The sequence below is a fragment of the Heptranchias perlo genome, chromosome 6 (assembly GCF_035084215.1).
Source record: "Heptranchias perlo isolate sHepPer1 chromosome 6, sHepPer1.hap1, whole genome shotgun sequence".
NCBI lineage: Eukaryota > Metazoa > Chordata > Chondrichthyes > Hexanchiformes > Hexanchidae > Heptranchias > Heptranchias perlo.
In genome coordinates this window covers 41,169,477-41,181,515 of record NC_090330.1, presented here as the reverse complement: position 1 = coordinate 41,181,515, position 12,039 = coordinate 41,169,477, and the positions used below count along the sequence as shown (strand labels likewise).

Sequence of the window (12,039 nt, the reverse complement as noted above, 5' to 3'; positions counted from 1 at the left end):
TGAAGGGTTAATGGGTTAATTTCCACAGGTACTCCAAGATTCTGCCACGCTTCCTCCTTGTTTTCTTTCATTCTGTGCATTGTGTGGTACATGGCCATCCTGAGATTTAGTGGCTGTTCTGGATATGTTCCAAAAGACAGGAAGGTGGTTGGGAAGAACAGAGGCAAATTCTGTCTTGGTTAATTAGTAACAAAATTGTTCAATTTGTAGCAAATTTCAATACAGAACAATTTGAGAAGCTACGTGGAAAAGTTTAACAATTGTCACATTTACTAAAAATACTTTGTACACTAAGTTTATAAATTTCATAATGCAAAAAACATTTAATAGTTGCATGCAAACAACAAATAACTTACGATCCATTTAAAAGTATTGATAATGAATGCGGATTATCTTCTAACAAGAGAAGCAGCTTCGGTCTTTTAATTGCAAATGTAGTGGCTATATATCACTAGCTGAAAAAGAGTCCCTACCCCCACCTCCACATCGCCAATTGTGTTTTCAAAAAATGCACACAAATGGATTTTTATCACAAAGCCCTGAAATCTATCTTTATATTTTATATTTCACCCACTGATATGCTGAGCACAAATATTGACCACTTTCTTGCTGTGAAATTTAATGTAGAAACTTAAAATATGGGGAAGAAGTGTAACTAATCCTTTCTTCAGAACAGATCTTCTTCCCATTAGTTGTGTTGGAGGATATACGCACAGGTGGTTATGTATGTATGTTTTCTGATATTTCATTCTAACTAGAAAAGAGTTGACTGCCGAAGCTCGTGAGCTGAAAGGAGAATTATACTGCTTGCCATGCCACGATAAAATGGGTGTTCCTATTTGCGGTGCTTGCCGACGGCCAATTGAAGGACGTGTAGTTAATGCAATGGGCAAGCAGTGGCATGTGGAGGTAAAGTGATTGATGTCTAGTCATATTCATTGCTTCAATTATATATTTTTTGTTCCTCCGAGATTAGTGGTGAATGCAAATGTATGGATTGTATATGTTTTTAAGATAAATTTGCTACTAAAAATTTGTAGCACTTCTTTCCCAGTATTCTAGCTTGTCACTTTATCTGAGTAGATAAGATGAAGAAAAATCTTTAATTTTTTTTGGTATTAATACAATACAGGATAGTCATTTTCAGCTCTGGCAACTGGGTTTGAATCCAGCCCAGAGGGGAGGGGATTGACATCACCTCTCTGCAGCTGTTGAATGAGCTGCCTTTGGCCTACATCTCTCCATTTCCCAATGAATACGAGCTCAGAACACAAACATGCCCTTAACAATAGTTGGGCAGAGACAGTAAGATTATGTGAGAAATTGAAAAGTCAATTTCACTAGTGGGTGCTCTTCTAACATAAATGCCACCCCTGGATTGATGCTGAAATTATGTACAAAGTGGTGGGAAATACCCCTTGAGCACAAGGAAACTGTGACTGCGCAACCAACACTACAGTTATTTTGTCTTCATCTGCTGGGTGTCCAACAAATGTGGAAACTTGTCACCGTGTTTGAGTCTCCACAAGTTATTGAAAAATCTGCAGTCACCTGTAGGATTTTGGTTCACTCAATGTGAAGTGCACATAATTTTACTGTTGGGACACATCCACTTACCTATGTTCAGTCTAGGCATAGTGACCCCCAAGTATGTGTGGGAATAGTGATGGAATTTGACCAGCTGAAACAGCAAAGCTTACCAGAGCAGATAACTGATAAACTTCCCACTGTGCTGTCCATCAAGGACCACTGCACCTACTGGGGTTTAGCCAGAAGTGTCATCTGGAGTCGAGTGGGAAGAATCCAACCCCAGCAACAGGTATACCATGCCAGGTTACATTCATGAGGCAAGCTGGCTAGTCGATTATCAACACTGCCCTGGCTCAGGTATCTGCCACACAGCCTTGACTTGGTTCCAAATTCCATTGCCAGGCATGCCACCCTAAGCCCAAAGAGACTCTGCCTCGCTGTACCTTTTATTATCCCCCACCACCAGAGGAGGACAGTTACTAGTTGGTTGTTTTGACAGATGACAAGCATGGGTTTGACCACAGCAGATGCTAGAACCTCCTCACAAGTATCATGGTGAGCAGCGCAGCTAATCATAAAACGTGCTAGTGTATTTGCCACCATCTTCCTGACAACATCATGGACACACAAACTACTCCATCCACTGGTTGGCCTCTCTGCAATCCAGTCATGGTAGATGCCAAGCACTGGATCTATGAGAGTGTTCCCGTACCTGGCTTTTAGGTGAGACCTTCCAGGAGCTTTCGTTCCAAGTCTGAGTTTCCTCATCAACTGTACACCTGACATCTGACCTGTATAGGGCAGCTTGCATTGTGCCAGCCACCTTGGTGTTCCAGATGTCCAGGCACTAGACTTATTTAATTTGTTCTTGGGTTGTGGGCAATATGAGCAAGACTACATTTATTGCCTTTCCCTAGTTACCCTGAGCATATTCGGAGTCTGATGTAGGCCAGACCAGGTAGCAATGGCAAGTTCCCTTCCCAGTTAGGCCTTTACAACCCAGGATTTTCATGGTCATTTTTCTGGTGCTACCCCACAAATTATATGACTTGTTCAATTAAATTTCACAGCTTGCCATGGTGGGAATTGAACTCTAAACCCCTGAGATGTTAGTCCAGTATCATAACCTCTACTATACCATCCCCACTTACTCATCACAAACTGCTTGGCCCTAATATGGGGGGTTTTAATTAAAAGATGTGCCTCCTTTATGCTGACTAGGTACCCAGTAAAAGGTCAGTGTAGGCCTGGAACCCTCCCTCCTTGCAACCGCTTCCCCACCCACTTTTGTCACAAATTTCCCTTGCAGCTTGGTCCTGGATTTTGCAGATGGACCTCCATATATATAGGTCCTTTATTATTTGTTTGCTCAGACGCCAGCTCCGTCTAATGCTCTCCTGAACCCTTGAGGTTTGTCTGATAGCAACAGACTTGTCGTTCATTAGCACTGCCCCAGTGGAACACTTTTAACTATGATTGATGACACACTTTAGCCAACAGAAAATCTATTTCGGATCATTTTTATGTAATTGCACTCCCTTGTGGTTGAACACAACCCATTGTTCCCATTTTACTTCTCGTGACCCTCTTGGCCTCACAACGTGCTGTACCATAACCTAGCTTTGCAGCAGCTCTTGATTGCTCCAAAAAGATTTAAACTACCACTTTACAGGCCCTTTGTTTTCACAGAACAGTTCTCCTTCCTTTTCCAGTTACCTTAATAGGGTACTGTTTAGACAGCAGTTGACATGGCCAATGATTTCTTTGCCTCTGCAGCTGAAGTCACAACAAACTATCAGCCTGATTTGAAAAGCACTTTGAAGTGTGGTCATAATTGCATGTAGCTGTGTAGTCTGGTTATAAATCTATTTTAAGCCAGTCCTCTTATTTCTTGGCAGTAAGCTATTTTGGGGCTAGTACATTCAATTTTTAAAAATCTTTATTGTCTTTCTCTTTACAGTTTTTTTTCCTGCCAGTAATTGGTTGATCAATACAGTCCCATTTGTACAGAAAAAAAACTGCAATGTCTGACAAGCTAATTCTTGTGAAAGTATAGTATTTCATTATACCTTTCCCCCCCAAATTTTTTAAAATCTCCTAGTGCTGCTTTAAATTAAAACATTTTGGTTATGTAGTGATAACGTTGTATATGCACCAAACATTCATACCATTTGAAGTCCCACAAGAATGGCTAGAATACTCGCCATCTGATATTTTGCCAGTCGAGAATTAGAAAAGTGGAGGGGGTAGAGGTCTGAGTTTCTTTCTGACCAATACGTAAATGTTTTTTCTGTGATGTAAGCCTAGAGTACAGAGAGGTTGTAGAGGAGATTTGGATCTAAATACATCTTGCTGTGCTTTATGCTGCTTGTGTTTATGTTCTTGTTTTTCTCTCTGTTCTCCCCAATCCTTTGGGCTACACAATGACTGAGCAGATGATCTGCTGTTGTACCTCCACTACGATAACTGAACTAGCCACTAGAAGGTGTGCAAAAGCAGCTTTGTGGTGATGCCCTCTGAAGCTGTTTTTTTTTATTTTCCTCCGCTTCCTGTGTGAAATGCCTGGTCTCCATTTGGCACTTTCCCATGATAATGTGGCTTAGACTCGGGGGGGGGGGGGATTGATGTGCCTTACATCTCCATGGCACCACATGTTGATGGTCTAGCACGTTGCACTACAACACTGATAATCCTATTGTCCATCATTTTTGAATGGTAAAACATGAAGTATGTAAATTTAATAAATAATGGTGGTTACAGAAGGAATCGCTATCTTACTATGTGTCTAAAAACTGCATGAGATTTGTTTTGGAAATGTAGTAAAGTGGCTTTCAAAGTTGTGTGTCCCTGAACATCCTTTGGCTCAGCCTTGAAAGTGGTAACTCAGATTCGGAGGTTGGCTGTTGCCAGACTAAACATTCAATTTTATTTTTTTAAATATGCTAAATTGACTTTTGAAGAAATATGCTTCAGGAGTGCCCAAGCTTTTGTTTTCATAGCTGTACATATCTCAGGTTGCTGACAGTAACCGAGCTTTTAGTTCTGATTTAGGTTTTATCCACAACTTGGGCAACAGTGCTAAAAACAGACCCCTGACCAAACTCCCAGGCCCACAAATTTCAAAATGGACAAACTAGCAGTGGGTGGGGGTGGGGGGGCAGGCAATGTATTCCCCTCCTCTCTCAAAATTGCAGAATTGCCCCTGATATCTTCCTCTCCTCCCACTGCCCTCCCTCTAGTCCAAACTCTTCACACCCACAAGCAAATGATTGCAGAGATCTGAGAGCTGTTTTGCCTGCATATTATCTTAAGTAAGTAAATAAAAAGGTAAAAGTAGAGCGTAGTGTAATGAGAGTTTCATGAGGATGTTTGTGTTTGTGTATATGTTTGTGTTACTCAGGAAATGAAATGAAGATTGAAATCTGTCTGAGGCACTGCAACTCGAGCACCTAATCCTCTTCTAATGATTTATTCTCCCAACTCAAAAATTAATTAGGAAATTTTTTTTTGCCCTTTGTTTTTCTTAAATTTATTTGACCCAGGCCAACAGTTTTTATGCAGGCTTATAAAATTATGTTTTATGACTGTTACATTATAAGAATGTGAATTATTATATACAAGGTAAAGAAATTACAACTTGTAGCTTTGGTTATGCTCTGCTCTGAACAAATTCATGCCCTCTTTAGTTCCTTTTCTTGATCATTTGATCTTGCACTGACTTGAAGGCCTCAACAGTTGCCTCTAGTGACTTTTGTGGACAGATCAATTTTCAAGCACATGCTCTATTACGATTCTATTTGCAGCATTTTGTGTGCGCCAAGTGTGAGAAACCTTTTCTGGGTCATCGTCACTACGAGAGGAAGGGATTGGCTTACTGTGAAACTCACTATAATCAGGTAATACTGCAATACTTTTAATTTAGTAATTTATTTTTTGTTTTTCCCAAGTATAACAACTTTAGTATGATTTTATATTTAAATATTAAACTGATTTTTTAATTCCATTGGTGAGAATATCATCATTTTTTCAGCATGACGGTGCTTTTTGTGACTCTAATGTTGAGTCCAACCTTTCTACAATAAGTAGGCTAGTGTTTAATAACTTTGAAATGACCAGCTTTCTGTGTGATGTTCGACCTTGTTTTTTGTCTTTACACTCAAATATTTTTTCTAGACAGTTTTGTAGATTTGAATCAAAGGTTAGTCTTTACTAATGCATATTTTAAAATAAGTATACAAATCTATAGCAGCTAGTTTTTAATATTTTTTTCACCATCCAGCATTTATTCTGAATAGATTTGTAAGAAACAAAGAAGTTGCATTTATATAGAGCCTTTCATGCTCTCAGAATTACTTTTGAAGTACGGTCACTGTTTTGTAAGTAAACTTAGCAGGATATTTGCAGATAGCAAGGTCCCACAAACAGCAATGAGATAGTTGACCAGTTAATCTGTTTTTGGTGGTGTTGGTTGAGGGATGAATATTGGCGAGGATACTGGGAGAGCTCTTCAAATAGTGTCATGGGATCTTTTTTGCCCACCTGAACAGGCAGAACTGGCCTCAGTTTAACATTCCTGAAAGACAGCACCTGTGACAATGCACCAAGATGATGTAATCAAGTCCTAGAGATGGGCTTTAACTCGTAACCTTCTGACTCGGAGGCGAGGGTGCTACCAATTGAGCCAAGTTGACACCTTCGCAATAGTTTTGTTTTGATCCCTGTTGTAAATAAGAAATAACTCAATTGAAAAGATTTCTGAAGGAAAAATAACTTTTTTTGTCTTAAATTTATATCTTTTGATATATATATATATATACACACACTTTGAACATAGTACAATGAACATAATCTTACAATTATCTACATTTTCAGCTGTTTGGTGATGTTTGCTACCATTGTAATCGTGTGATTGAAGGAGATGGTAAGTTTTAACGTACTTGTTGTGCGGTTGATATTTTTGTGAGTGTGTGTGTGTATATAACATTTTGTATCTAATGAAGAAGCCCCAGGAATTGGTTTTCTATTTTCTATTGATTTAAAATGTAGCAAATAAAATAATTTCAAACATTATGTGGACAGTATTAATTCTTTCTCCACCTTCCTTTTTTCCATAAACCAATCATCCTCCTTTTAAAAGTTCGGAAGTCCCAAGAATTTCAGAATTTGCATATTCCTTATTCATACCTTTTTGAATTCCTCAATCTGCTGTTAAATAAACCTGAATACAATCTCTAATGAACCAAGTGGATAACTACATGTAAGGAAGATAGTAGTGCTGTGGCTGACTGTATATTTCAACTTTTGTTTCCTGTACAGTTGTATCTGCTTTGAACAAGGCTTGGTGTGTTAACTGCTTTGCCTGTTCAACTTGCAACACCAAGCTGACACTCAAGTAAGTAGTTTAACTCCTGTCATTCTATAGTGTGTTTTTCAATTCACAAACTTTTAATGTGGTTGGTCTCTTTCTATGACTAAGCTCTGGTTAGCTTCATCTCCAAAAGAAAATACTGTCAGAAATGCAACTGTTTCTTCTCAATTTTTTTTCTGTGTTTCCTTTCCTTGTTTCATACATTACTCTGTCTGTGTTCTGTCCTTTTCTATCCACTGTCCATTCTATGAAGAGACAAATTTGTTGAAATTGATCTGAAACCAGTCTGTAAACACTGTTACGAGCGATTGCCTGAAGAGTTAAAACGGCGACTTGCTAAACGGGAAAGAGATGCAAAAGAAAAACAGAAAAAGAAAAAATTGATGGATATCTGCCTGTAAGCAATGTCTATCTCTCCTTCTGTCCTTGGTTAGTATCTTTGATTTCCATGTGTGTTATGTTTCAATCAACTCATTCTGTACTGTTGCATCTTTGACATTCTTTCTGTATTCTTTGGCCTACTTCCACCTCTGTAATATTGCCTGTCTCTAACCCTACCTCAGCCCATCTGCTGCTGAAACCCTCATCCATGCTTTTGTTACCTCCATACACGACTATTCCAATGCTCTCCTGGCTGGCCTCCCATCTTCCACCCTCCATAAATTTAAACTCATCCAGAATTCTGTTGCCCGTATCCTAACTCGCGCCAAGCCTCGTTCACCCATCGCTGACCTACATTGGCTCAGGTCTACCAACGCCTCAAATTTAAAATTCTTATCCTTGTTTTCAAATCCCTCCATGGCCTTGCCCCTCCCTATCTCTTTAACCTACTCTAGCCCAAAAACCTTCTGAGATCTCTGCACTCTTTTAATTCTGACCTCTTGCGCATCCGGATTTTCAATGTTCCACCATTGGTGGCCGTGCCTTCAGCTGCTTAGGCCTTAAGCTCTGGAATTCCTTCCCTAAACCTCTCTACCTCTCCTCCTTTAAGTTGCTTGTTAAAACCCACCTTTTTGACCAAGCTTTTGGTCACCTGTCCTAATATCTCTCTATGTGGTTTGGTGTCAAATTTTGCCTAATAATGCTCCTCTGAAGCATCTTGGGATGTTTTTACTACTTTAAAGGGGCTATATAAATGCAAGTTGGAACATATTTCTCCATCAGGTGGGGAAGCTAATGTAGGCACAATGGGTGGAATGATCACCTTAGATGCTGAAAAATGTTCCATTCCCACTGCAAGAAAAAAGACATGTATTATGGTAGAGGTATGTTTGCAAAAAGGTGAAATTTCTTGAAAATTGAGTTGGCCGAGTGTCAGGCCATACTGAGGTTGGTGCGTGTGGCTGCAACGGGGTCTCATTCTGTCACTTGCCCTAATTATGCTTTCTTTGGCTCTGTATCAATTGTTGTCTGATTACACTCCTGTGAAGCACCTTGGGATGTTTTATGGCATTAAAGGTACCATATAAATGCAAGTTGTTGTTTTTGTCATGTTATTAGATATTGTTTTTGTGTCAATGCAAAAGCAGCAGTATAGTTCAGGAGCCATGTCACCAATCTGACTCTGGGCCACACTGAAACCATCTCATGAGGAAAGTGGAATATTTTAGACAGCACGCAAGAAGTTCAACACCATCCAGGACAGAGCAGTTCACTCGATCGGTGCCCCTGCCACTGGACTCGATATCCGTTAACTGTTACTGGTGTACTGTGGTTGCAGTACGTACTATCTACAGGATGCACTGCAGCAACTCACCAAGGTTGCTCGATAGTACCTTCCTCTCCTGCGACTTCCGCCACCAAGAAGGATAATATCGTGGGAACACCAACAACTCCAAGTTCCCCAATAAGTAACACATCATCATGACTTGGACTTAATTATTCCTGTTCCTTTGTCGTCCCTGGGTCAAACTCCTGGAATTCCTTATCTAACACCATTGTGGGAGCGCTATCACTACAAGGACTGCAGCGATTCAAGGAAAGGGCCCACCACCACCTTCTCATGGGCAATAAATGCAGCCTTGCCAGCATCGCCCACATCATGTGAAAAAATTAAACAAAATTATTCCACTGCAGCATGGTGTGAAGCTGCTTTAAAAAGTTCCCGGGCCATCTGTTTGACAGCCTGAGAAGTTTTTAAACTTTATCCTAATATTAACAGCAATGAAAATTGAGTCTACATTCCCATCTAAATCTCCTAACTTTAAAGGCCAGGGAGCTCCTTTATCACTGGACAAAGTGCGATGCACAGCCAGCAGCATAACTGGCTCCTGTGCTGGTCCATCACACTCCATACTGCAACAGCCAAAAAAGCTCTGATACAGCTTAATACCTTTTTCTCTCTCCTGCTTGGTATATAACATCACTTCACTACCTGGTAATATATATATTCTGTACATTTAACTTCATATTTGTCTTCATTGCAGTAAACAGCAGTAATTACAAGACATTTTACATACTCATGGTAAAACCTAAATCAAGTGTCTAAATAGTGAAAATTAATCCATTGAAATACTCCAGATTGCACCTTGCCTTGCTCATCTCAAATGGTTTCTTTTTACCATGTTGACTGGCATTTCATATAGCTACATTTAATGATTACATTTTGGTAGTGGATCCTTTTGAATTTTTTTTATTATTAGTGCAGTTTAAACCCTTGATCAGTTTTATACATGGTATTTAAGACTACATTCTACAAAAATGCATGGTGTTCCATTCCATCTATTACAGTTGCATTTGAAAACTAAGACTGGATAGAAGGAGTCTATATGAGAGAGAGCATGTCCACTGACCTTTTTCGTTGAGCTAAAGTAAGAATTTTTTTTGTTCCATAGAAACAAGTTTGTGGAGTTTGATATGAAGCCAGTTTGTAAGAAATGTTATGAAAAATTCCCTCTGGAGCTGAAGAAAAGACTGAAGAAACTGGCTGAAAGTGCTGGACGGAAATAAGGAGACTACGTGTTTCACAGTCAATTTGCAAAGTAGCTCTTCTTAATTCAAACATTTTTTTCTAATAACAAAAGGTCAACTGAGTGCATGGGAGCAATATTCTAAAGTGCAAGTCTGATTTTAAAACCAAAAAGTTACCACTGAAGATCAGTTTTAAAAAGTTTAGATTTGTCTTTAGCCTTACAGAGGCAGATCCATTTGTTCAATTATTTTTCTTAAAGTAAATCCCCATTTTGAAAGTCTTCCCTCTCCCTACCTTGTGATGCCACATAAATATAACCTGGCTGGCTAAGTGCATAGATGACCAGTTCCCTTATTGTCTTTTTGCTACTCTCAACGGCTCTCTAGGAGTTACATGAGACCAATATTGTGGGATAACAGGATTCAGCCTCCAACTATTTTTTTGTACATTGTACCCTCCCCTTCTGATGGGGAAGTTCCTTATCATTGGCCTGACTGAGTTTGTGAATTCACTGGGAGAACCCAGATCTCACTACTCTGACAGCATGTCAGTAAGCTAACACGCTGCACCAGAGTGCCATCTAAAAACGATGAATTGGATTAATTTTTTTCTCAAAAGTGGTACTACTTCATTATTTTTTCAGTAAAATTTTGGTACATGCTGTTAAGACTCCATGTGCACAGCTAACAAATGAAAATATGAAATGACGCTGATTTTGTTCAAATCCATTACAACAGAGGGAATTAATATCTAATCTCGCTCGTGTAGTAACTACGAGTTTGCCGAATCAAAGGTGATGATAACCTTAATGATAGTATTAAGCTATCAAAAATACTCTGGTTAGAAGCATCACTGAATGCTTTGTTACAATATATTTTACTTAATGTGCTTCACTCCATGCTTACACTACAGAAAATATTCAAATCAATGCTTCTTTCCTCCACTGTAAATGATTTTATGGAGTTATAGACACAAGAGCTGCAAATTAAACCATAAGTCACAGTTCCACATTCCTTCACAGTGTACTCCTGCTAACATATGGGAGCTCTGTTGATCAATATATTTCAATATGTATTCTAATGATATATGCATAAACTTTTACTATTTTTGTATAGTTTGAAACCGCTATAAGGTGTTGTTTGTAAGACGCTGCATCATTGACAAATAAAGTGTGTTGTTGGTAAACCTTAAGTAGGAAAATTGCTTATAGTTAAAATAAATGACCAGCCTCCAAATAAAAAAAGCATGGATTGTAGACTTGGAGGATTTAATTTTGAAAAGTACTATGATAAAGTAAAACAACACTTAGAGGTAAAAACGGGAGAAGGTTACACCAGTTGCCATATAGTGGCTAACTTATGTATTCCTCATTGAATTCTCACCTTTTATCCATGTTTCAAGCAGGAAATTGCTGTAACAGCTGAAGTACTCAATTTTGACAGAAATTGCTTTGTTTGCATGACCTTTTTAAAATCTTTTACATCAATTTAAGTGTGTATAGCTTTTCCTAATATATTTAGCATGGTAGATACTGTAATAGAACACTTAAGGAATATATGTTATGGTTTCCCTACATGTACTTGAAAGCAATATTGGTCAACTGCTACATTTATATTTTTAATGTTCTGTGGAAAGTATAACAAACTCTCTGGAAAAACTTCTTAATTGCTAAAGAAACATGTGGACTTCCATGTCTGAAGAACATTTATGTGATCAGATGATGGTGTTCTTGCACCTTACAGTTCAGCATAGGTGGTTCTTTACAAACCATGATAACAGATGCAAGTCTTGTGTTTTATAAAGTTTAATTTAATATAAGTACCAAAACTGCTAGACATAATAAATGCTAATAGTATCCAAGAACTTTCTTTTCTATCAATTTTATTGCAGTTGAGCATATTTGTTAATTCTTCTTGTAATAAATGCTGGTGCTACATAACGAGATGCGGTAAAATCTGAAAGCAAGTTCATCTCAAATGTCAGTTTTGTAATTACCCACTGGATCATTCTAGTGAAGTGGTTATATGGTGAAGTGACATCTACATCAATACATTAATTTCTTGAAAACTAATGTGAGAATATTTATCCAGCGTGGCATAATGGGAAACACATTGAATTTGTGTTAATTTTGTCATTAAAGAATGTATTTTTTCCTGTATACCACACCTATACAGTACTCCAATATTATGTAATAAAATATACATATGGTGGATTAGCCCACATGGTCATA

The 12,039-nt window shown here is 38.5% G+C and overlaps 1 protein-coding gene across 9 annotated transcripts in view; it reads left to right on the top strand.

Moving 5' to 3' along the window:
- LOC137322935 (LIM and senescent cell antigen-like-containing domain protein 1) overlaps positions 1–12,039 on the top strand; it is a 134,960-nt gene extending 122,921 nt beyond the window's left edge. For 6 of the 9 annotated variants that reach the window (XM_067986176.1, XM_067986179.1, XM_067986181.1 and 3 more), the window contains 5 exons: positions 759–909; positions 5,334–5,426; positions 6,403–6,451; positions 6,847–6,922; positions 7,152–7,327. In XM_067986176.1, coding sequence (XP_067842277.1) covers positions 759–909; positions 5,334–5,426; positions 6,403–6,451; positions 6,847–6,922; positions 7,152–7,299 — 517 coding nt within the window. In that variant the 3' untranslated portion in view covers positions 7,300–7,327. Of the gene's footprint in view, positions 1–758; positions 910–5,333; positions 5,427–6,402; positions 6,452–6,846; positions 6,923–7,151; positions 7,328–9,732 lie in introns of those variants that run through there. The other 3 variants (XM_067986178.1, XM_067986175.1, XM_067986183.1) reach the window with 2 other exon arrangements.